This window comes from Ictidomys tridecemlineatus, chromosome 5 (genome assembly GCF_052094955.1).
Source record: "Ictidomys tridecemlineatus isolate mIctTri1 chromosome 5, mIctTri1.hap1, whole genome shotgun sequence".
Taxonomy (NCBI): Eukaryota; Metazoa; Chordata; class Mammalia; order Rodentia; family Sciuridae; genus Ictidomys; species Ictidomys tridecemlineatus.
In genome coordinates, this window is record NC_135481.1 from 45,146,458 (window position 1) to 45,173,844 (window position 27,387).

A 27,387-nucleotide genomic window follows, 5' to 3' on the forward strand; every position below is an offset into this window, starting at 1 on the left:
TAAACGAACCTGGCACACAGCACAAAGAAACACATGCTCTGCCTTGTTAGGCAAAGTAATTCATCAAAGATCCCTGAGGATCCACATTCCCCTAGTGGGCAAAACATCTGAAGTCTTTGTCAGACCCATTTTGCCTTAAAAAAAAAAAAAAAAAAAGACACACAAAACAACCTCTAAACATCAGCTTAATGTAATATCTACCACTCTGTTACATGCTGGGAACCTGGCAACTTGAGGACAGGGGGAAAATTGAAGCACTGTTTCCTAGCTGCCTACCTGCCTCTTGGGACACCTTCCTGTTATACCTGAAAGTCTCGATGTTTTTCAAATCTAGTTCAGTGAGCAGACACATAGTGAGCCGCTGGAATGGACAGGGCACTGTGCTGGATTGAGAGAAGAGTCATACTGGACTGGCTTAATGGATATTGCCAGCTGTCTTTGAGCAAACCTCCAAGAAGATTGCAGCCAAGTATTAAACACAAACAGCAATTTCTTCTGCAAAACAGAAGCCATAGCAACCAGCAAAATGACAGTCTTGCTTTATCTGAAGTGGGGAATGGCTGCAAGTCACCCTTGGATAACTTGAGTCACATTCTCTAATACTAAAGATAATGCTCATTAATACTGAGAAATGCTGATTGCAAAAATGTTTTTTTTCCAATGTATTCAAAAGGAACCCTCACACAAATTTAAATAAAAAAGGTACATATCATTATAACCCACCAACACCTATCAGGAAAATAAGAGACCACCTTCTAAACCTTGATTTGATCTTGTGTCTAAATGGGTACTTTCCTCTTTGCATCTGATTCTAACTTATTTGGGGATTATTAACTGAAGTAAAAGTTAAATCAAAAACCACCAGGACACTAGAGGAAAAAAAATCAATGGTGTCATTTAAGTCTCAGCACAAGCTTGCTGTCTAGAGGAAATGCCTATTGATAAAAGTCAGACTTCTGCTTCTTCAAGATTATGAGAAAAAATTATCTCACCAGATCATACATCATTCTTCTTAAGAGATACATATGCAAAGATGGGTGAGGGGTGGAGACACCACATATACTTGGTGAGAACCTTTCATTTTCTGCAACACAACTAATGACTGATTTCCAAAATAAGTTTCCAGGCCCCTCAACAGACAAAAATAGGACCTAAACTGGAAGGGTGTGTTAGTTCTTCCACACTGTGGAACTGAAATTATAAGGTTCAGCATCCTCTCAATACCCACCAATTTCATGAAAAGTGGGGCAAGTCTTTTGTCCAAGGAGATTTTTCTTTGGCCCTAAGTATGTAAGGTGTTTTGAGGCTCATTTTAAAAGTTAAGAAACCAAGAATTAAAAAATTAAAATAAATAAATAAAACCAAAACCAAAAGAAGGTAACTAACTAAGCTAGTGAATGGGGAATAATGTAAATAATACCTAACATTTGAATATTTACTATGTTCCAAGCTGGTTTTGGTGCTCCACATACATTAACCATTTGATATAAATCTCAACTATATAAAGTCAGTATTATTATTCTCTTCCTGCTAGGAAATTGAGGCACAGAAATATTAAACAGCTTGCACATGTTTAGAGACCCACAGAATGGTAGGACTAGAATCTGAATCCAGACAGACAGGTTCTAGAATCCATATTCTTAACCACTCCTCTACAGCCCAGGGCTACACTTCCTGCCCTCATAGGATGCCACACACAGCTGAGACTTGAAGTACAGAGGGGCTTTAGTCCAGCTTGTTGGTGGACTCTAAGATGCAAGATGCACTTCTCCTCCAGGATGACACCGAAGTATAAATGAGTTCATGAAAACTTACCCTGAGGATGCCCATTATGCTATTAGTTCAGAAGAAGTCTAGAGATGCTTCTTAGGGGGGAAAAAATCAAGCAAAAACTCCAGTAACACCTAGCAGGTTTGTTTATTGGCCATAGACAAGATAGAATCTGCTGCAATTGAGCACATCAAGAGGTTTTCCAGCTTCCTCCTACTATTCCCTTCATTTATGAAGCACAACTTCAATTGCAAAGACTCACTCATCCAGTGTCATTAATGAGTACCAATTAGGTCTGGTGTACAGAGATGAAGACACTCCACCCTGCCACAATCATGAAATGTGTAGTTGGGAGGGACATCAGCCAAGAAAGAGGAAATTCTTTGCTCAAAAAAGGTAGCCAAGTACTCTATACCCAGGACTCAGTCTGAATAGCAGCAGCTGAGCTGAAACAATTTTGAATGAAAGCAAGCAGTGATCATTTAAATATGAGGAGGAATGAAGAGCAGAAGCCTGGTAATTCGGAAATCTGAATACTTACTCTTCCAGGCCACTAGTTCTCATGACCAGAAGACATTCTGGGATTTGAAAAGTGTTTTGGACTATAATATTCAAATAAGCAACTCACAAATGTGATCTAAGTGGGTTGGTCTTGAAAAATGAGTCTATTTAAAGTTTAAATACTTCCAGGAGTGGAGATAATCACCTTTCTTGGACATTATTTATCTCAGTGTCATATCACATTGTGATAAATACTTGGGAAGCACCTGCTACACAAAACCAGTGGAAGCCAAAACTTTCATTCTTTACAACCCACTATAACCTCAACTGGTTCACTTTGAGTTGTAATGAGACACATAAACTGTCTAATAGCCACATCCGTGCAAAAGGCCAAATGAAAATGGTCTACCTCAGGCAACTAAGTCAGAATATAGGATAAATAACTAAGCAGGGGCTGGGGATGTGGCTCAAGCTGTAGCACGCTCGCCTGGCATGCGTGTGGCCCGGGTTCGATCCTCAGCACCACACACAAAGATGTTGAGTCCACCGAAAACTAAAAAAATAATAAATAAATAAAATACTAAAAAAATTCTCTCTCTCTCTCTCTCTCTCTCTCTCTCTCTCTCTCTCTCTCTCTCTCTCTCTCTCTCTCTCTCCTCTCTTTGAAAAAATATAACTAAGCAGCATTTGATCCACATGATACTCTTCATAACTATTTGTTAGAGAGTTCCTGTTTAAAATCTGAACATAGGGGGCTGGGGATGTGGCTCAGTGGCAGAGCCCTTGCCTTGTACATGTGAGGCACTGGGTTTGAGTCTCAGCACCACATAAAAATAAATAAATAAAAATAAAGATATCATGTCCATCTACAACTAAAAAAATTTTTTAAAATCTTTACATAATATTTGTGGGGAAAACGTCCTACCAGTGAACCCTCCTACCATTTCACCATCCTCTCAAACTAGATAGAAGCTGGAATTAGTTCTACTTCAGGACAACATATGGGCATCAGTCCAGCCAGTGGATACTGTTGAGATAAGACTGAAAGAACTACAACAGAAGGCACATCACCACTTACAGGCTGTAGTGCTTAGCTCTGTGACCTTCATGTATTAAAGAAATTAGCATTAAAAACTATTTTTATATCACTTTGTGCAAGTTGTACACTGCCTAGAAAGAAAACTTCTGAAAGCCCCCATTCTCTACGGAGCCCTTTCCCATGTTTTTCAAGTTAGATTTATTTACTCCACAATCTCAAAGAGCCCCCAGAAAGGCAAAGGAGATTGCTTCCATTGTCAGGCTAATTGTCCTGTTTCTCCTTGACCAGTTTATTTCAAACTCTGGGACTGATTTTAATGATTAATTGCTTCTAACCTCTCAAAATTATTTGCATAGGTTCATGTGGCAATTGCTTGAAACAAGTAGAAAGTGGAATTAAAATTAGTAAGGGTAAATAAGAGTGTAGAAAGTATGTGGGGAGGGGCTGGGGTTGTAGCTCAGCGGTAGAGCACTGGTCTACCACGTACGAGGCCCTGGGTCTGATCCTCAGCACCACATAAAAATAATAAAATAAAGATATTGTGTCCAGTTATAACTAAAAAATAAATATTAAAAATTTTTTTTAAAAAGGGTGTGGGGGAAAAAAATTCAGAGCAAGGGATTAGGTAAAATAAGTACACTATGAATAGGAGGAATAGGATCACGGGTAAAGATGGACTTTTGTTCTTGTTGTTCAGAAATATATTTCAACTTAACGAACGATGTCTGGTACGAAAGGGAAGGGCTGAGGAAATTATGATGTCAGGATTATCCAAAAAAAACCTGTTGAGGGCTGGGGTTGTGGCTCAGTAGTAGAGCGCTTGCCTGGCACGTGTGAGGCCCTAGATTCGATCCTCAGCAACACATAAAAATAAATAAAGTAAAGGTGTTGTGTCTGTCTACAACTAAAAAAATATTTTTTTTAAAAAAAATCTGTTGATTGGATGAAGTGTCATACAAAGACATAAAATTATGGAAGAATTTGGGTAGAAATGAATTGTTGGGAAGCTGCCTGGGTCTTTAGAAATATTAGAAATCATCTAGCCGGACCTTATTTTAAAGATGAACATAGTTAAAGTCAGGAGAGTGCTGAGCCTGCCGTGCAGTTCAAGTGCAGCATCTCCATGGGGAACAAGGCTTCCATCTCCCACTTCTCCCATCATGCCACCCTCCAATAGGCCCTGTGATCCTACCCTCTTCCTCAGCAGCATCCTCCACAGGCCCATTTTCCACATCTTTGAAATGGAGAGGACACTCTGCTTCTACTTGATGCACTGGACTGTGATGAGACCAAACCAGTGACTTCTTCAGACTCCTCCTAGTTTCGTAGCACTCATTCTGCCTTCTTGGTGTGGAGTTCCCCACCAACTAACCTAGCCCCTCTGCACAGCCTATCAAAAGCTGCAATTGTTTCTCCTAATTGGTTAAAAAGAAAACAGGCGACACCTGCCTGTTTCAAGGAATGGATCTCAGTGATTAAGGATTTTTGTGTTGTTGTTGTTATTGCTGAACAGTCGGTGTAAAATATTTCTAAGACTGGTTCCCCCTGACGGTATCAATGTTTCTATGAAAATGGGTTGAGAGCAAACTAGAAGAGTCTAAAAAGGAAGAGGAGAAGCTGGGCATATTATGAAACTGGAAAAAAAGGAGAGCAGAGGGTGTGTGATCATTTAGAGATCAAGAAATAAGGGCACTGGGCAGAGCTAAGAGCACCGTCCTGGGCTCAGATCATGTTCTGCCCCTATAAGAAGCTTGACCGTGGGCAAGTTACACAGATGCCCTGTGCTGCAGCTTCCTCACCTGGAAACTGAATAATCCCCTACACCCACCCCCCCAAGCTCCCTCTACTGTGTACCAGGACAGTCAGACAAATGCAATGCCTTCCTAGACCACGGCCCCATTGTGCCACAAGTGAATTAAGTCCCAAAGAAAAATCTTCCAAGGCATCCCTCTGGGTGTTTCAGGGCCAGTGCTTTCTGGGTTGGTTTTTTCCATCTGTTTCACCTGAGGAGAGTAATTAGCCTAACATAGTCTCAGGAGGCACTGCAGAAGGTTACAGAGTTTTCCCTGTTCTTTATATTTCCTGAGCTCCAAGGTGATTTTTTAAGCCACCTCAATCATTTCAGAAAACAAGTAATCCTTGAATTTGGACCTTCTTTTCATTCTTTTCTCAAACCTCAACTGAAGCATACTGATAATGACACTGCCATTCTAGTCCTTTGGGGAAGGACTGTTCCCAAACAGTGCCGGGCCTGGGGGGAACACAGGTCCTGGACAGAAGAGCACTGACCATTTTCTTTTCCCTTTGTTGTTTGTTTGCATGTCTGTTTTAAGGTCAGTTCCTTAGACTTGAAAGGTGCTGCTTTGTTTTAAATTTCCTTCCTCTTACAAATATAAAAACCAAATTCAAAGTTGTTAATACATTACTGGTTAGGGTCCCACTGGAAAATATTTCTAAGACTGGACTCCACCAACCAATCTCAAAGGTTCGATGAAAATGGATGTAGTGTAGATGACAAAATAAAATAATGTTAAAAATAAAAAGAAAGGCTATAACTGAACTTGTGAAGCTAATGGGACAAGGAGCGGGTAAGTGGGAGCTCTCTCTTGTGGGACAGGTTTCCGAAGGGCTTTGAGCTTTTCAAAAGTGAAGAAAATATTATGATTGGCCCACTTGGATAACGACAATAGAAGGCACAAAGTCTGTGGAGAAAGCATCTCATTGTGGTTAAATTGTTCCTTATCAAAGGTAGAGATGAAGACCTGGCATCTAATAAGCTATTTATGCCCATTACTGCCTATAAATCCTCTCCTTCTCAATTAGTAAAACTAGACCCCTCTTGGGTACTGCTATTACTAGTTATTTTTTTACTTTTCTTTCTTAATTTTCTTTTTAAGAGAAAGCTATTCTGGGAGTTAGTTCAAACTCTAAAGATTCAGCTATCATTTAAAAATATTTTTAAATTTAGAGGAGTCAGTAGAAAATTTAGAGAAGGCGGAGACTTAACTAAAACAAAGTAGAGGTGGATGAGAAGAGGTGGATGAGGGTAGAATAGGAAGAAAACCAACAACTTTTTAGGATGTCATTGTTGTTCTCAGTAAGCATCATGCTAGGTTCTTTATGTAAGTTTTCTTGCACCCTAGTTCCTTCCATACGTCTATGAGAAAGCTCTCATTAATGCTACTTAGATTAGTGTGGTCCAGTGCAAGATTCTGCAATAAGGGAAACATATTTCTGTGTCATTCTGTGTGGTAAATACCAACCACAGAGGCCTCCAAGAACTGAAAATATGGTTAGTATGACTGAGGAACCAAGTTTTTAATTTGACTTAATTAAATATCCACATGTGGTGAGGAGCCACTGCATTGGGCACTACTATAAATTAATACTGAGGTTCAAAGAAGTTAAGTCCATTCTAAGATTACATATTCAGGAATGGCAAAGCCAGGATATGTATAGAATCCCTCTGATTATAAATGTTTGTTATTTTTGTTACAATGAGAAGAAGGAGAAGGAGCCATGATATTTTATAACATTTTTCTTTCCTATTGAAATATAGACAGGGATGAAAAACAGATCATGCAGTTACCCAAGCCAACTGCCTACTGAAGTCAGAAGTTTGTGGAGAGTAGAAAGAGTCACAAAGATTGTGAATTCAAATCAGTAATAATTCCTTGAACTTAATACCCATATAAGAAGTCATTTTAAGAGAAAAAATGTGGAAACAGATATCACTGCATTAAGGTTACAAGGAGAAAGAAATGAGGAACTGCCATGGATCCTATTTTTAAACATAGTTAAAGAGAGAGCAGAGAAAAAATAGTAGAAAAGGCCAAGGCTGTGGTTTTGAAATGGGGTGCACTTGGGTTCATTATGAAGTATTCAGTAATGATCATACACTAGCTGTGTCACTTTAGGCAAGAAGGTAAGCTTCTTTAAATTCTTTAAGCCAATGTCCACATGTATAAAATGGAAAAATAATAACTCAGAATTGTTCAAGAATCAAATGTGCTACAATTCCTAATCCACAGATGGCCAGTGTGACTACTCTTACTCTGAAGCACGTATGGTTGCAGGGATGGCGAGGAAAAATCACATTTCCCCAGTTTTGAAATGTATTGCCTGTTGGTGCCATTTGGCACACCACTTTAATTGGAGATTTAATAAGACAAATATATATAACGCTGTGGTCATTTTCAACACTGGAAAAAGTATCATGAAATACTCTAAAGAAATGTTCCCAGAACCAAGGTCATATATTTTCTATAGCTGGAGAGGGAGGTTTATGATATTCATATACAAGACATGTCTGTAGTAGCTGCAGTCCTTAATATAATTTAGAAATAATGATATTAAAAAACCAGAATGACTTAATTAAACTCAGAAAAACCCTAAGGGCAATAGACAAATATTTAGGCCATAAAAATTGAAACTTTACGTTAACATAGGCGTGTTCTCTAATGGCCTCTGTTCAACAGCTACTGCAGTTCAAATTCTCAACAGGCCATATGGGATTATAATTTTAACCACAAATTCCCACCCCATCCCCCATCTTGGAGGAGAAAGAGACCAGGGTTTAAAGAGACTATGTGAGAATCACAGTACCTTAAGTCCAATGAACAGAGAAGGGAAACTTTGGGGACAAAAAAAAAAAGGAGGTCAAAAACAACCACATGAATTTCAGAGAAACTGAATAAAATATTTCCACAGCAATATGCCATCTTGCTTACCTAAAATTCCCATAGAAATTTCTCATTTAAAAAAAATAAAAATCAGTTCTATACTGTGTTCTTTCAGGTTCTGAAAGTATACTACAAAGTTTTCTCTGTGTATTCAATTGAGAGTAGAAATTTCATATGAATCACTATTTCATGTCAGAATATATAAAGAGGAAATAAGAACAAGGAATGTTATAAAGATCAAAGAAAAATGAATTTAACAGCTACATTAACCATTAAGTTGGTTCAGTGATTAAGTTTATTGTTCTTTTTGTTTTACAAAGAAATGTGGTATGTTACCAGATTTATCATTACCATGCAGTTTGTGGGGAATACAGGTGGATGTCATAGAATTGTGGAAATGGCATGTTGACACAAAAGAGGATTTTTATTGAAGTGTAGTACCAAACCATCACACCAATTCCAAAATTGGAACTAATTTGAGAGAGCAATTAAATTTTATGTGGATTTGGAATCATATCAGCTTGTTTTTTTCCAACTGCTTTATTATGTCTTCAAGAGACAAGATTTTTTTAAAGAATCCATTAAAAATTCATCAATTGCAATTGTTCTTTTTACCTTGATAATTCCTTGATCATTTACTGTTCCACATATGTCTCTTTCTTTCTCACACTGTCACACACACACACACACACACACACACACACACACACACACTCACATATATACCCACTCCTTCAAGAAACAAGCTACTTTGATATTTCTGAATTCGTTTCACTTGCAGTACTAGCCCCATTTGCCCTGAATATTCTAATCCTAATGATTTGGGCAAGTCAATCCTTTGGCTTTAGTGGGAGGGTGATTCTCATTGGCTTTCAAAAAAGCAATACAAAGATGTGGGCCCTTTCCATGTCATGCGAAGGCACCATATCAGAGAGCAATTTGTCATTGATGTGCTGTCTAGTTAACACTGTGGGGATTGCCATTTAAGAGTGAAGTAAAGTGGGGTAACTGACATCTGCTTATACCCTCACCTATATGCGACTGGTACATGATGAGGGATATAGTGCCCCGGATTAGCAGCTGCAGTATTTTCACTAGTTGAGTTATGTGTGCTAATACTTGCTGTAGTTCTAACTACCTAATTCTGAGCCTAGTCCTCCATCATCATCACTGATTATGGAGTTAACCTCTACCCATTAAATGAATGTCTTTTGTTCTTAAATTAAAACAAAACAAACAGCCAACAACAATAACAACACACACACACACACACAAAAAAAAAAAAAAAAAAAAACAGAAGTATCCAAGTAGTGAAGAGATAGAGGGGATTAACATTTAAACACTTTATACTCAGACCTGGGTTCAAGTATTGCTGCTGTCTTCACTGAACCCCTTGTCTGATTTGCACAGTAGACTCAATAATACTGCAGAGAACTGAACTTGGCATTAGAAAGTGATCAGTACCTCTAGATTCTTGTTACTGGCTTAGAGAATTCAAGGTTGCATGTGGAATTGATGATTATATCCTTCGGTTCATAAAGTGCAATTTATTTGATTCTGATGCTGTGTTTTCCCCAGACAATTAAGCCAATTCACTAAGGGGCATTCACAAATAAAGAGACTGATGATCCTTGTAAACTAGGAACACCAATATGAATTTAAAGTTTGTATCTTAACAGCTGTCATGCCAAGTCCTACTTTCAAAGTTTCCTGCAACCAATAAGTAACTCTGATGACTGTTCACCTCCTCTGCTTTTCATAGCTCTGTTTTCAATCTCAGGCTGCACCTTCCTAGTACCTTTTCTCTCTACTCATGTGCCTTATTTATAGACATTTTACAAACTATCCTTCAGCATTCCCCTCATGGAAGCTTCAGGAAACTGCCCTTGGTGTAAGGAGTTTGGTCACTTGGGCTCTTTAGTCTCTCACCACATTCAGTTGCCTGGTTCAAGGTACAACGCAAACTGAGGTGCACAGTTAATAGTAGCTCCTAGTTTGCTGGAACATGGAAACTTCACTTTAAGGCTAAGTTCTTAATGTTTATGCTCTAAATGGCTCTCTGGGATTACTGAGGTGGTATCATACATAGATGCTGTCCTAGGACAACTCATACATTTGGTGGTTTTGAACGTTGTCCCAAAAGTGACACTCAGGGTTGCTAGATTTAGTCAACAAAATGCAGGACACACAATTAAATTTGAATTTCAGACAAGAATTGTTTTTTAGTATAAGGCTATTCTATACAATATTTGGTAATCGCATAATACAAAAGTGGAGGTGACAGACCATAGGGTACAGTCCTCTAGAGCTTTGTCATTTGCACAGGATCCTCTGCAGATATGCTGAAGGAGCACTACAGGATAATCAGCCTGCAGAGCCTCTCCTCACAGCAACTTCCACAGCAACAAGACCACAGTGCTGGTTGCTTAGGAATTGAAATACACACTGGCTGTTTGATATGGTGACATAAGAAGACATATGGATCTGGTCTTCATCTTTGGTGTCTGGCCAGAGCTCTTAAAATTATTTTATGTGATAAATGATAGGAGCATCTTTTGTAATAATATTTGAGTTTTGGCCCCAGCTCCTAAAACAGCTCAGGAGTGATATAATGAAAGGAGCAAGTCCCTTTTAATGACACCTGAGTTTATATTAATTTTGGAAAGCCTCTAAGGATAGGAGATTGGTTTCCAGGGAAACTAACTATGTGACTGGAGGACTAGAGGTTGCAGCCTCATCCCTGACCTCCAGAGAAGGTAAAGGGGCTGAGGTTGAGTTCATCACCAATAGCCAATTACTTGACCAATCAGGCCTACATGATAAGGTCTCTACAGAAAAAAAAAATGGAAGGAGTTCTGTGTCCACAGGGACCCTTCCAGACCTCACCTGTGTGTCTCTTCTCCCTGAAATTCATTTTTATTCTTTAAAAATATCATTTATAATAGATAGGTCATGTCCAAGGTCAAAGTCCAAGTGTTAACAATCCAAAGAAACTACTTCCTCCAATTTTTAAAAATTATAACTAATGGAAAACTAAGAAACATAAATGCACATTTATTTTTATTGTATATTAAACAAACTTACATATTTAGCATATAAAGACATATGTATACATGTATTACACATGCATTGTACATGTATAGATAATGCATACTTACAATATGTGATATATGACATATATATATAATACATACATACATATATATATATATAAAATAGGCTTTTTATGTAGTGATATGTATCAAAAGCCTAAAAATATTTATACAAAATCATTTGCCTCCAGAAATTTATTATAAGGAAATAGTTTAAATATTGAAGAAAGTATGGCTATAGTATTTGTTTCCAAACAGTAGTACTACTCTAGAATTGAAACAACTTCAACATCCAATAATGAAAAACATGATTAAATTTTGGCACACCATTAAGTGGAATATTATTCAATCACTTAAATAACATCTATAAAGATGTTATAAATCATGGGTAGGCAATGTAAAAGTAATTGGTTATAAAAGAAAAAAAGTTATAAAATAGTAGACTTATAATTTTAAAAAGCTTTATTGAAAATACATTATCCAAATGTATCACATTTTCAGCTGTGGAGACTATGGGTTAATATCTTTTTTTCTAATGTATGTACATGTTTCTAATTGTCTATAAGGATTGTGTATGAGTTTTAGAATTGTAAGAAATTTAGTAAAGTTAAAAAATAATTTCATTCACAAGAATAAAAACTAGGAATACATAGTTTTTTCTTTAAAAAGAAAAGAAACAACAAATAAGAAAAAGAAAGTAGCCTTTCTGTATTCTAGGGCCTCCTTCTCTTTGTCACCAGCTCAATTTAAAGTAATTCACCAATAGATGTCACTGTTACACTTCTTTCTTTAAACACATCTCAAGATGTACAACTTGACTTTTCAGGTAGGGAGGACAAAGACAAGACTTTACAAATCCCCATCACCTGAAGAACTATCAATCTGTCATCTTCTAGCTTTATTCTAAACATCTAGTTATAAAAATATCAACTGCTTTTCTAAAATAATGTGCAGTGACTATGGTTTTATGGTTATGAAAAATACAAGGTTCTCCTATTCACTGGTTACCACCTACATGATGCACCTAACCCAAGAATTTGAAAACCCATGTTGCTGCCTATGTGATCATAAGTCTAACCCGTGCTCATCCTTGCATAGTTCCAGGTTGGAAAGTAATAAACCCGAGAACAAGATTATCAGCAGGGCATTGAAGCTAACAGCAGAAAAAGAAAAACTAAAATGCTTCTTGGATTCCCAGTGCTCACCCCTTCTGCCACAGGAAACTAGGTTGGGGAAAGGAGAGTGGTGAGAACCATGACAGTCTGGTCTATTCTATCAGGCCATCTAAATGTGAAAGTAGCTAAACCCCAGCCCGATGCTTTGTATTAGGGAGTCAATGCTTCTGTGTCAATGAACATACAAATGAATGAGAAAGGAGAAGGCTATGTTTTTTAAATGGGTCATCCTGTATTCGACAGATTTCCTGCCAACCTGTTCACCTGTTATTTGAGCAGCTGGAGAGAAAGAAAGGTTTATAGATGTGCGGGAAGACAGGCTACTTGGGTTTCACTGGAGAATGCAGGGCATACCAGTCAGCTGTCAAGTGTTATTCATAAATTTTTAGTAAAATGATATTAAATGACCATCAGCAAATAAATTTTCCCACAATGAAGTTTAGGCAGCAAAGCTAATGTGAGTACTCTGAAAAAACATTCAGTTAAATTATAAACACAGTCACTTTCTAGTGTACACATTTCAGATCCAAGATACAACTTGGTTTTCTACAACCCAGTGATTCATCAAAATACTGGTCCACCCACAAAATGCAGCTTTGAGAGATTTATATGCAAAATTAATATTAAATGAATGTTAGGTGAACTTGTGTTGACCACAAAGAACCACAACACAAACAAAGATTTCTACTTACATTGAGATCCAAGTGCAATTCGCTTCTGTTTGACTTCTCTCTTTCCTCGTGAAGAAGGAATGGACAGGGTGGGCCTGCTCTGTAGCCCAGGACCCATGCACTTCCATCCCTGGAGGGAAGGTCTTTAGTTGTCTGCTCGTTGAAGCAGTCCCAAGAAAAGCTCTCGGAGGAGTTACCTAAACAAACAGAGAGGATGATCATTGACACAGCCGCCATCCATCCTTCCATATTTGGGGAACTTCTATAAGGGCCTTTTAAGACTCTCTCTTCTCTTTCTAATTTTAGAATCTGCTGTCCTCCAAAAGTGCTTCTACCAATTACTCTTTCTGGACTAACACCAACAGAAAGTTAAAACATGCCCTCACCACAACTTAAAAGGATAAATCTATTAGCTGTACTCTATGCTTACCAACCTGGGCTTCATGATTCATGCTAGGTCAGAAAGAAATCAGGAGGAGCTGCTGTTAACAGAAATCAGAAGGCCTGGGCTATTGGCTTTACTACTAATTGGTGTCACCTGAACCAAGTCACTAGTGCATCTGTTCTTCAGGAGCAGGAACTGTGCCTTGCTTTATGTTTCTGGGGACAGAATCATCATGCATGGTTTGTTGAAAGAGTGAGTGCTGTATGAGTAACCTGTTTGGGACTCACTTCAGTTGTCTCTCAAATTGAGGGTACTAAGTTGGCTCATTCTTACCAAAACTGTCAGAGTGACAATAGTACCAGGCATTGTTCTTAGCTCTGTTCTTCAATTTTTAAAATAACCTATAGTTATGTCATATCATTAGTATTCCCATTTTAGATGGGGAAACTGAAGCACAAAGAAGTTAAACAATGTGCTCCAGATCATAAAATCAGTAAATGGTGAAGCTAGGATTTGAACCCAGACCATTAAACACTAGAGGACATGATCTTAGTGACTACACTACATGGCCTCTGACTGACATTCTCAAGTTGGCAACGTCTGTTCTGCACTAGAAGGACTGTGTGGTCAGAAAAGCCACATGCTGTATCCCTTGGAGAGCAGGATTCATGTTTGCATACTGAAGACCTTGAGAAGTCCTTTGGTAAAGAAACATAACTCTGTATAACAAAGTTTTCCAAACTTATTTGGCCACAGGATTCATTTAAAGGGACATCTGCATAATATGTTGCAGGCCATTTGTATTTTACTGGAACACCGTTTGGGAGAATATTAGATTAGATTGGATCATCTCTAAAGTCCCAGATAGCACTCAAATTCCTAGACCTCTTTTAATGCCTGTGTTCAACCTTGGCAAAATATTAAATAATTAGGTGGAAGTTAAAGATTTAGGCTCAGTGTACTTTTTTGTAGGAGAGATCATTGTTGGACATATGATAGGGTGTTTATTACACATACTTCTGTAAGAGTCTCTTTGGCACTGACCCAAAGACAACCAACAGCTTCCACCACACTTGAGTACCTGACTTACAAGTAATTTGAGCTGAGAATAAGTCAGCATACAAAGGGACTGTGGGATAACATGCTTCTCCCTTTATATTAGAGTAGCATTCTAGAAGAAAGAAAATTTGAAACTAGTAAGGCTTTACTTTTTGTTTGCTTGTTTGGTTCATTGGTTTTTAATCACATTTTCAAGTGAAAGTGATGCAGGTCATAATGTTTCTACAGGTGCCCTGGGAAGCTCTCCACTAACCACTCTGTTGCAGTCACTGAGAAATTAAGAGTACAGGATCTCCTAAGTCTATTCTCACCTCTGTGACATAGGGTGTCTAGAAGGTGAGACCTCTAGAGGGCCACATGCTCTAGAATGAGTGCATTTTCAGCCATGCCCCTTGCTACCTACTGTCTGCAGACAGACGGTTTCCTAAGCTTTCATTTAGGAAGCCACATGTTTTGGAGCAACCCTGTTCCAAAGACAGAAAAAGACTACTGCTTAAAATTATCTCGGGAAGGGGGCAGACTGCTAAGTACCTTCACTTTTTCCTGAGAGGAAGTCAGTGCCAGATGTACTTCAATAGATGAAGAAATTAAAGGTCATACCCCTTTAACATCTATGTATATGATTCATCCCCCTCCTAGGGTATTTCAGTCCATGATTGGCAAGAAAAGAGGAGATACACCTTTTTTGATGTATGATGTGCTTTGACCACACTAACTCACTTCCAAAACATTTAATTACTAATCAGACCCCTCATTTTAAATTCCTTCACTTTTTATTATTTGCTGGTTTTGGACAAGTTCACACATACTAATAAAACAATATAAAACATGATATATACATCACAAAACACAGTGTACAACACCTAAGGTAAGACATCTATATCATCAGAGGCACATTGTCTGGTGAGTTAAGTTCATCATTCAGGTTTGAGAAAGTGGTAAATTCCCATGATAACAAGGGCTTAGATAAACACATGTGCACACACGCAAACATACGCATGCCTCCAGTGGCTATCCAATACTGCAGTAATCAGGGGAGGCATACAATCCAATTCACTCTTCATGCACAGCCAAAACAACGGAAAGTTTAAGAGGAAACAATAAAAACTAACTTGGCCAGGTACGTGGCACACACCTGTAATCCCAGAGGCTCGGGATAATGAAGCAGGACGACTGAAAGTTCAAAGCCAGCCTCAGCAATTTAGTGAGGCCCTAAGCAACTTAGCAAGATCCTGTCTCAAAAAAAAAAAAAAGAAAAAAAAAAAGGGGCTGGGAATGTAGTTCAGTGGTTAAGTACCCCTGGGTCCAATTCATAGCACCAAAACAAACAACAACAAAATTAACTTGGATTCTAGAGATGGCCTCAGTTTTAAAGAGCCAATTTCTAATTGCCTAATATTTAACCAGACAATATCCCTATGAAGAAAACATGCAAGGTAAAACCAAGATGCAGAACAATTTTGATAAGGATATTTAGGACAGGAAAGGGCCAAGGGAAGAAACAAGTAACATGAAGGCCATTATTCTCCAAAGTCAGACAAAATCAGTTAGGACACAGGACAAATTCACCTTTCCAAAAATCATTTGTAAAGTCATTTTTTGAATGCAGAGTTTTAATAATGAAAACACAAATATTTTAGTTAAAAATAATGTGTGTCTGTAATTATTGAAATAAGTAGTATCCATGTTACTCTCTTCAGCTGAGTAAACTTGAAAGAGAAAAATTACCTGAAATTAGATAAATATATTCAAAACAGTTAATTGCCATTTAGGTTCTATTACAGATTTTAGAGTGTTAGATTTACAGGAACCTTTTATAAAAAGCTGAAAGTGTCTTTTTTGATTTAATCATGTTTTCTTCTTTAATGTGCAAATTACAAATCTGCTTTATTCAATATTTGTTATTTTGTTCCTCAAAGACATTTCAACAGCTTGATCAATCACACATACACACACAGGTTAATTCAACAGCCAACCATGGTTAATACAACATACAGCACAGATACACAACAGGTAGGTGACTTACCTTGTGACCACTCTGAAAATCTGTGCTCTTTCCAACCATTCAAATGATGAGCTGCACTTCCTGGTGCTAACCTATAACACCAGTCTGGGGTTTGGCTGTCAATTATCAAAGCAATAAAAGCAGACAGAAAGAAAAGGTAATATGCCATTCAAAACAGAGGCAGTATCTATAAACCATCTCTCCAAAATGGAATCAAGCTCTCTACCTGTGGTACACTGGATTACTGCTCAACTTCTTCCCTCCCTCCCTACATTACCATTACGGACTCAAGGCCTTTTCTATTGCCTCTGTAGCTCCTTGCATTGGAGTGAAAGTTGTAGATTTCCCCATATCATGGAAGTTGAGTCTGGTCATATGACTTGTTTTGGTCAACTGAATGTGGGCAATGTGACAGGGCACCAAAGTCATAAAAGGGTGTTTTGACACCCTGATTTGTGCTTCTGCTATCATCATGAGACAGGCATGCCCAGGGGATCCTGGAATTAGAAATGTGCCTAGATACAAATGCAGCCTAGAACCAAGTTCAGCCAAACTCACATTAAGATCAAGTGAACCTCAGTCAATTCTTGGGCCAATAAATGGGAGCAAAAAATAGCTGTTGTAAGCCATTGAGAATTGGGGCCTATTTGTTAAAATAGTTGCCTCATATACTCTATGATCTGCCCCTAACAGCAGATCTATAACTTAAAAAACTTTTAACTTTTTCACTGAGGCCTTGAAGACTATAGAATTTTTATTTTGTAATTTTGTACTGAAACCAATTAATGCATGAGTTTTTGAAAAGTGAAAACTCATGGCACACCCATTTCCTCATTCATACCAAGATCTGTGTACATTTCATTAAAAAACTAATTAACCTTATTTACCAGGCAATACCCTTAATATCTCTCTCTCTCTCTCTCTCTCTCTCTCTCTCTCTCTCTCTCTCTCTCTCTCTCTCTCTTCCTCTCACACACACACACACACACACACACACACAAACACATCTCTAAGAGAAGTTTCAAAACACAGCATAAAATCAGAAGATCTAGACAAAGTCTCTAAGGAAGAAAATTAGAGTGCCTTTCAGGCTTTCTCTTCTAATTTTCTTGTCATGCAAAGCCCTAACTTGACAGAAATGATAAAGTGGTTATGCCTCCAAAAAAAAGAGGAGAAAAAACACCCCTCAGCTTGAAACCCTCATGAGTTTTCATTCCTATACTGTAGTTCCTGAGGCCATCCATCATTCTTGACTTAAAATAAACCTAAAGAGGTGAAGTTTTCTCAACCGCAAACATCGGAACTGACATGTAAAGGTAGACAGGTTGTCTTCCATTATGCTATTCAAACATGTTCTTACAAGGCAGAGAGACAGCAATCTGGACACACAACTAATAGAAAGTGACATTGTTAAGTACTGGTAGAGAGGGAGTGTGCCCATATGCATAATCATTCACATCTATGTCCAGAGCACTGGCAATAATGGTTTCTATCCATTAGAAATCAATACTTGCCAAAGCCACTGCCCCCCACTTTCATTCTCAGTGGTGTTAAATGATTCCAGGTAACCAAAGTAGCTATGTAGATATAATTCTGAGAAAGTATCTTATCTACCCATCCCAGCCCCTAATTGTCCTCACAAGAAGCATTGAGGAGCAAAATTATGAGCTGGGACCTACAGGTGGAGGGTGTGCTGCTAGGTAGAAGGAGGCTGTCATGGATGGAGAAGTAGTAGGCTTCGGCAGCTGGAGAATCTATGAGGAAGTATCACAGCCATCAAACAAGATATTGCCAGAAATTTACACTCAAATTAAGTAAAGCAGAATTCAGAATTGGAAGTGTTCTTGTAAGTCGCCCTGCCTACCTGCTCATTTTAAAGTTGAGGGAACCGAAACCCAAGAAGACTGCAACATTCCCAGCACTTCCAGTTAGTGGTAAAGACAGAATGAAAATCCTGGTTCTAGGGACATCTCTTAATGCTACTTAGAGAAGGACGCTATTGCCCTGCACAGAGAAGAATGATGAGGTCTGGTATGCATGAAGGCTTGACAGCCTGGGCACAAGGCTTTGATAGGTGGCTCAGTTGTTGGCTGTGACTTTTACTAATTGTTTGACCTTGGTGAATTTACCAAACCTCCCTGAGTCTTTATTTCTTCATCAATAAAGTGAAGATAGTAAGAGCATACCTGATATTGAACCAGGCTCAATTTTTTTTTTAGGAAACTTTTTCTGGGCCGAGGGTGAGTGGATTTGGTGGGGAATATAAACAAGTCCCTCTTTTAAATAAACTAACCTGTATGGGATGAGGGCATATTAACTATCACACATTCATGTGAAGAAACAGCTTTTGTCAAATAAAATAAAGAGAATAATTAAACTCATAAGAATTCATGGAAGCACTGCAGTGCAGCAGATCCCAAATCTGTTCAAATTCTAAAAATAGAACTCACGTCATCAAGTGGAATAGCTCCAAGGAAGTGGCTGATCATCTCGGGAAACAACTGCTCCTCAGGGTCCTTCACAGACACCCTGCATTTCCTCCCTGAAGGTCAAACACATAAGCCTCGAGCCATGAATAAAACTATTTACAGGCACAGTTTTAAATGAAATAGCATGTTACAGAGGCATATAAACACATGCTATTGTGATTATAACATTCACCTTCTCCCATGGTCTTTTCCTATGAAGAATACAGATGTTAATTGAGGGGCAAATAATACTCAAGCCAAGAAACTCATTTGTGGCTGTACTTTTGCAGAATATTTTAACACCTGGAAAAAGGGGCACGTATTTGAAGAAAGGAGCAGTATTGATGCTGAAGGTGGACCAAAAGCAGGTGCAGCTCGGCAAGGTCTGGTTCAGAAAAGACCAGGAAAGCACTGAATTTAGAAGGCTGTAGGGTGCACTGAGAAAGTAGGAGCCTCTGTCTATTCTCAAACAAACATTCAAGAAATCAGATGTTGGTATTTCAAATTCCTAAATTATCAAAAAATTTGGTATATCTGTTTATAAGGAATACACTTCTTTAAAAGTATTATTGAAATGAAGAACAATGATACCGAAAACCTGTCATGTAGCATTCATTACAAGTAAATTTGAATAACATTTCTCCTTTAATGTCAAATTATTCCAATTATTATCTGAATAGTAGCACCAGTGGGAATCCTGAGTTTTAAAGAGATATGATGTGATTATTAATTAAAGAGATATGGTAATGAAAAAACTTCAAAATACTAAGCCTTTAATTATAAAATATATTACGAATGTTTTTTTAAACTCCAAAATGAAAGGACCTTAAGAGACTCATAAAAATATGAATATACATGACAAGCATAACAAAGAAAAAAAGATAAATTTATTAATATTAATGGTAAACATGTAAGAGCTAAGAATAAAATGTGACTCTGAGCACCCTTGCAAACAAAGCAACAAAATGTATTCCATTGTTTCACTGCTGTTATCAAAAAGAAGAAAAATACTGGTCCTTCCGATGATTTTTCTGATTTGAAATTCTAAGAGAAATAGCTGTATAGCTGTGTTCTTACCTGAACTTTAGCTCCATCCCAGGTGTTTTGGCCAATTATCTTTACAGAGCCTTGTTACCAGCACAGGAGATAATAAGGCTGATCTAGTTGTCTATCAATAACTTTTGTTTTGCTAATCATAAAAGTGTGAGCATTTTCTTGAGTGGCCAATAATGTAGAACTGAAGTGATACGCTGCCCAACAGTGGCCTCTACGGAACATTCAGATTCCCAAATTACCCTCTTTGGCCAAAGTGTCTTAGGCACCAGAATTTTACTATTTTCCACTAGGCATTAGTGCTTTCCTACCAAGAGCCCTATCCTTTGCCCCAAAAAACCTTAATTAAGGACTGACACTCACTTTACCTTTCAACAAATTCTTTTGCTTAAGGGTAAGTAATGTCTGATGCTTGGGACATTTACTGTATGTCACGTACTTTATAAACATTATACATTATTGAGGATCTTCTCAATAATCCTGCAAGACAGTAGTAACCCCATTTCAAAGATGGCAAAATAATAAAATAGGAAGTGAATTTTTGTTCATGATCTAATTGCAAGTGGTAGAACTGAGTTTTGAACCCAGAACCCAAAATTAAACTGCTGCCATAAACAGCTAAAAACTAAATACATATAGGAAGAAACTATATTTACATGTTCAAGTACAAGCAGTCTAATACTATAGTCCTTGGGAGAGGTAAAACAAATGAGGTGAGCCACTGCCAAAAAGCAATTTCTGGACTGGAAAAAATTAATAGGGCCCCAGTGACCTACAGGACATTGCCATGCATTCTAACACATATGTCATTAGAAGCAGGGGGCTAGGACAGAAAAAAAATATTTAAAGAAATATTGTCTTCTATTTTCCAAATATAATGAAAATTCTAATCCCATAGGACAAAGAAGCTCAATTAATCTAAAGCAAGATAAACACAAAAACACCATAATAAATAAAATTGCTGATAACCAGTTATAAAAGGAAGATTATGAAAGGAAACAGGAAAAATTGATATTATGTATTGAAAATTAAAGAAAAGAATTACAAACTTCCTATCAGAATTTGAAACCTAGAAGACAGAAGAAGTACTGACAGCACTTTGGAGGAGGAAAGGATGGGATAAAGAGTGAAATTCCACATTGAAAAAGGAGACAATTCATCAAAAAGATATAACAGCTCTAAATTTGTATTATTTGTACCTAGTAACAGAAGTGCAAAATACATGAAGAAAAACTATCACAACTGAACGGAAAAATATATAAATTCAAAATTGTATTTGGAGACTTCAACATTCCTCTCTCAGTAATTGATACAAAGGTTGACCACAAAAATCAGTGGGGTTTTAGGGAGATAAAAGAATTCAGAGAAACATTAGCCATCAATTTCATTTGATATTTATGATATTCTATTCAATAATTGCAAAATACATATTCTTTTCAAGAGCATATGGAATTTATTCTCAAATATTTGGAAATTAGACAACCCACTTTAACTCATAAATCAAAGAAGAATCACAGGGAAAATTAGAAAATATTTGGAATGAAGCCAATGAAGTGAGCCTTACTTAACATCCAGTGACTTCCCCTCCCATCCTCTGGTCAACAGCATTTGTTCTCTGGACTGTGGGATATAAGGCCCAGCTGATGCATAGAAACAGAGGAATTGGTAATCATGTGCTTCCTAAATGCTAAATGAGGCCTTAGCTTTTCTCCCCCTCAAGGACCCCAGAATACTTTTAGTTCTAGGGTTAGGCAATTACTAAGACATTATTTTGGAAGAAACTTGATCAGCTCAAAAGAAAAAACCTGGATGTAATGTCTTTGGAGGTTCCTCAAAAGGCAACCACCCCAGATCATGCTGCATGAAATTCAAAGCCAATATCCTTACAGAGGCACTCGGAATAGCTTTGCAGGCCCCAGACCTGAAGCAGGCACACTGTCAGATTACAAGACAGCAGAGGAGAATTTCCAACATGAGGAACAGAGACAGGAGAGCAACAGGAGAAAGAGGCTGTGCCGCTCTATCCACATTTGCTGGACCAAGAATTTGGAGGAGGCTACTTTCTTCTACAAATATAACTTACTACATGGCCCTTTTCCATGCTTCCAGCCTTACACAATACTGGTCCCTTCTTTCCCCTTCAGACCTGGGCTTGAAAGGGCTTTCTGCTGATGCTAGCTCTGGGAACCTCATAAACTTGCTTGTTTTCTTAAGTCTGTCATTTGGTCACAATCTCTAGTTGTTTTCAGTTTATACCCTTTGAGTATACCATCTATTTTCTGTCAGGCTCTGACAAATATAATAATTAGAATCAGAAATGGTGTTTATTTCTTGCCCTCCAGCATGTTTGTATTTACTAAAGCATCTAGGTACTTGCTACCTGAAGCTCACTGTAGTCAACTAGAATGATAGTAGCAAGGTAATGAATGAGTTTATATAATCTTCTGTGAGCTTGAAAATGATCAAACTCCTTTCAGATTATATCATGGAATAGGAAATTTAATCATGTCCCTAAAGCAAAGCAGTTATGGTTCCTTCCAGATAAAGATGAAATGATTAGTATAAAAATGAAGCATTTTTTAAAACAAAGGTATTTTAGGTCCAAGGAGCTGTGTTGATACATTTGGTATGGATATCACATCTGACATAACACTTATAATCGGCATCTCCATATAATTAAGTGTATAATATTACTGTTATTCTCCAAAAGCCATCTAGTTTTTTCACTAACCAAAAGGAATTTAAGCAGAAATATGGTATGAATCACCATCTCTGCATCTTTCCAATCTGATGTTGGCAGAAATCTCCAATTTCTCCAGGGTTAAGCATATGCCTCCAACTATCAGGAAAAATATGGCCTGTTTCTCCTAGAACACACTTCCTAAGAACCACTATTACATCTAATAAATATTTCCAGAATTTTCTCTGTCTATCAATGCAAACTTGGATGTGGAGGTGTTGGGGTCTTTGTGCCTAAAAGAGGTAAACTTCCAGTAGGGAACACAGTCATGGGTTCACTAATCAGGAACTGACGATACTCCTACTTAGAGGTGTTCTTATTGGGTTTCAGTGCCTAAAAAGGAATGTCTTCAGAGGAATATTTTCAGTTGTGTCTAGAGTCTTAAATTTCTGGGGTGAAAAAAAATAAAAACTAAAAATAGCAAAAAAGGTAAAACTTTACATTTTGAATAATGGTATAGTACAAGAATGACTCGTTGAATGAAAGTCCTTTTTTTTTTTTTCATAATCTTTTTTTTTTTTTAAAGTGAGAGAGATGGACAGAGAGAGAGAGAGAGAGAGAGAGAGAGAGAATTTTAACATTTATTTATTTTTTCTTAGTTCTCGGCGGACACAACATCTTTGTTGGTATGTGGTGCTGAGGATCGAACCCGGGCCGCACGCATGCTAGGCGAGCACGCTACCGCTTGAGCCACATCCCAGCCCGAATGAAAGTCCTTTATATCAATATTAAGATAATGAATAATCTTGAAGATTACCAATAAAAGAGTAAATTGGTCTATAACCTTGAAAAGTTATTTGGTAATATATCTCTGAAACAGGGTTGGCAACTACAGCACTGGGGCCAAATACACCCCGCAACCATATTTATTTATTTATTTATTTATTTATTTATTTATTTATTTATTTATTATTAACACTTTTAAAGGAGGAGAAGGAGAAGAGGGAGGAAAGTAGAGGACAAAGAAAGTGGCAGCAGCAGCAGAGACCAAATAGACCACAATGTCAAAAATATTTACTATTTGACTCTATGGAACAAGTTTGCCAATTCCTGTTCTAAAATATTAAAACATGTTCTTATCCTTTGACCTACAAAATTCCATTTGTTTGAATCTTTCCTAGACTAATTATCTTTGTTTTCAAGATCTGTATATATAAGATGTCCATCAAAATAAGATACATGATAGAAAAAAAGTGAGAAGCTAAATGTCATAAGTTATAATACAGCCAATATTGTGGAATGTTATCAAGTTATTTAATTTTCAAAGAATATTTACATGCAGAAAAGTATCCAAGGTATGATATGAGGCACAAAGTACAATTTTTACTTTAATTTAATGTGTGCAAGGAAAGATAGCAAAATGTTAGCACAAGTTTCATTTTATTTACATTTTTCTGTACTCTCTACATTTTTTCCAATGGACCTTTCAAATTTTATTCAGTAAGCAAGTATTACTTTATAATAAAAAGTAAGTAAAAAAAGTAAGAAATGCATTTAAATAAGCCTGACCACCAAAAAAAGGTATAGCATCGAAAATTCTTGAGTGAATTAATGCTGCATTGTGAATCAAATCTGGCAGGTCAGTCCAAACCACTGACTGTGATGTATTGTTTTCAAGATGTGTAAATTCAGAAAAGTTCAGAAGGTTGCCAATGTGTTAGAGTATTCTAATTTAAAAACTATATAATTCTGTAATACTTCAAAGTAACCCCTGCCTGATACTTCGTATACACATCCAAAGTGCAAAATAAATTCTATTTTAAACAAAGCTATATTTACCTGATATTCTTTGCTAATATGAGATCTAATGAGACTTTGTGTAGTTGTTTTCAAGTCCTATCCCCCTAGTCCATGATGACATTTCCCTTCTTATAAACCTTCAATGACCCTTCTTATAATCTCCCTGATGGGATAGGAGGCCCTTTGATGCTTGGTCTCAATGCACTTTTCAAATCCCCCTCTAAGACCTGGCACATGGATCCACACAGTCTCACTGGGCTGCTTTCCATTCCCATACCACACAGTATTACCTGACCATCTACCTGTATCTGAAAGACAAACCACTGTCCATCCTTCAGGGCCCTCCTTAAACCTCAGTTCCTCTAACAAATTTATTTGTGTCTTTCCAGACAACACTAATCTCCACTTTTACTTTGGCATACTCTGTACTCATGCGCAAACTCTATCATGTTGTAGTTTGTCATGTGCGAGTTTATTTTGTGTATCTGCTTCACCAAGAGGCTGTGAGACTTCAGAGCCTTTTCCCAATGCTGTGTCTTCATAAGCCACCTAGAACAAGCCTCAGAAGCATTTATTCTTTTATTAGAGATGCAGTTTCCTCCTTAATTTCCAGTGAAAGAATGTTATCTGTACGAGAAGTAAAAATGTGCTGGAATGGGTGTGTAACTAGAGGAGTAAAACTTTAGGGGGCAGGAGAATGGAAACTCTCTTTCAGGCTCCATAGCTGCATTATTTTCATAAGACTAAAATTTAAGCAAACAGAAACTAGTGCCATCAGGTAGAAGGTAAATGCAGTCTTAAATCACCCCTAAGTTCCTCCTTCCCTCCCTCCTTTCTTGTTTTCCTCCCTTCTTCCTTATTACGGTTTTCTCTCTCTTCTTGACAAAGAACATATTCCACCATAAAATTTAAGTGCTATTGGGTATCACTGAGACCAACATTATAAGATGAACCCCAAAAGTTTGCTTCATCAGGTATAACCCATGATAAAACCCAAATGAAATGATGCCCTTCTGCTTTTTGCCCCTTCCATATGCCTTCTGAAGTTGGAGACAGAATGTGGAAACACTGTCTGACTTCAGTTTTATTCAATTTCCATTAGAGGGAAATTTATGATAAAATCTTCACATATGAGTATGCAATATTTATATATTTTTCCCAAAATTTTAAAGCAGGAAACTAATTAGGCCTTCTCTGATCTCCTTGTTTAAAATTGATGACTCTAGAGTTTATTTTCACAGCCATCTAAGTTTTTCTTTACAGAATATATTTATATACTTGTTAATTTTGTCTCTGAGGTCCAGGGGAAAGTTTTATGGGGAGGTAGAACTTTACCTGGTTCATTCTTCAGTTTCTAATATAATGACTGTTTTTAGAAGTGTATAATGATACTTATTGAATGAATTTTGCAAACATTGCATGAACAGTGTATGTATAGAACACCCAGAAATAAGTCCCATTCCTTTTTATCAGTTGTAGTGAGCACCTACTTTTAAATTTGATGTGGATCTTGGAATAGAACAGCCTGAGTTTGTGTCTCAGTTCCAACCTCTGACTAGCCAAAGGAACTTGGGATAGTTACTCAAACCTCTCTACATTCCAGTGTACTCTGTGAAAGGATAGTTCCTGTCTTCTGGAGTTGCTATAAAGATAAAAGAGTTAACATGTGCAATGCACTCAGAGCAGGGTACTACATAAATCTTTGCTGTTAGAATTATTACTTGTTGCCAAGTGCTGAATTAGATGCTATTGAAGCCAAAAAGATAGATTGGGACAGAACTACATTTTTCCTTAAAGTTCATATTCAAGTTCAAATAAATGGTTCAATGAATACATTCTCAAATTTTATTTTACTCACTTTGAAATACTTCTGTTGTTCTTCAGCCTCCCTTCTAAGTACAATATGACAAAGGTGGGGAAAACCACTAAGGCAGCAAAGTGGTTTCATGTTTTCTTGCAGTAGAGGAGTCTTTTCAGAAGTCTTATTCAGCTAAGTTATCATGTACTTTTTCCATTTACACTTTAAATCTATTCAGTCAAACATGAAAATAACCTTAATCACCTTCAATTTACTAACTTGTTTTTAGCATTTTATCACTATTCTGAAAATTGCCATTTTCTTCCTGAGGGGATGTTACAATCTCCAATGTGATTTTGTCATGCCTTTGGGCTGTAATCCTACTAGAAAACACAGCTCCAATTTAAAATGCATGTCAGCATAAAAAATCAATTTGCTAAAAGAAAATTAACTTCATAAGCAAAATTTTCAGGAAAATAACTGATCCATAAAGTGAGTTAAATCTATACTAAGAATAAAATGGAATTCATCATATACTTTTCAGACAATAAGAACTTATCAATATATTCAAGATCATGATAAACTTTCCCAGGACCAATTCCACAATGTAAGAGTCTAGTGTTGTTGAGAAATTGTAAGTGCAAAGATAGTCAATAATGGCTTCAGAACTGCTAAGATGACTAGACTGAATTGTGTTGCACTGACAAGTATTTCAGGGGTCAAGTCTTTACTATCAGCTTACATTTTACAATTTAAAATAAGAATGCAGGTCACAAAGAAAGACAGTGGAATGAGTTCGATATGACTTTCCTATATACATATACAAACATACCACAGTGAATCTTACCATCATGTACATCCACAAGATTGGGATACTAAATAGAAAAATATATATTTCATGCTTGTATAAATATATCAAACTAGATTCTACTGCTATGTATAACTAAAAAGAACCCATAAAAAATAAAAAGAATACGGGTCACAATAGTTACTCATTGCTAGTGAATGACAGCACCAAATGTTTTATCTTTTCTTCCTTTATTTGCAATGATGATCATATATTAAAGATAGGAATGCAGAAAATTCCTTGGGACAGCCACCCCCCCTTCATATGAGAAAATGACAAATCAGAGAACTTAGCACACCCAAGACAGCTCCAGCTCTTGGGAACCAAATCAGCTGAAGGAAAAGAAAACATCATTACTAGGG

At 37.2% G+C, this 27,387-nt stretch overlaps 1 protein-coding gene across 20 annotated transcripts in view; it reads right to left on the reverse strand.

Annotated features, from left to right (window-relative positions):
- The window catches only part of Fmn1 (formin 1), a 395,944-nt gene that overhangs the window by 278,279 nt on the left and 90,278 nt on the right, over positions 1–27,387 (reverse strand). For 10 of the 20 annotated variants that reach the window (XM_078049877.1, XM_078049878.1, XM_040274260.2 and 7 more), the window contains one exon: positions 12,952–13,127. The exons of 7 other annotated variants lie outside the window; for them this stretch is intronic. In XM_078049877.1, coding sequence (XP_077906003.1) covers positions 12,952–13,127 — 176 coding nt within the window. Of the gene's footprint in view, positions 1–12,951; positions 13,128–16,400; positions 16,496–18,829; positions 18,922–27,387 lie in introns of those variants that run through there. 3 more of the 20 variants (XM_021734456.3, XR_013438864.1, XR_005729027.2) reach the window with 3 other exon arrangements.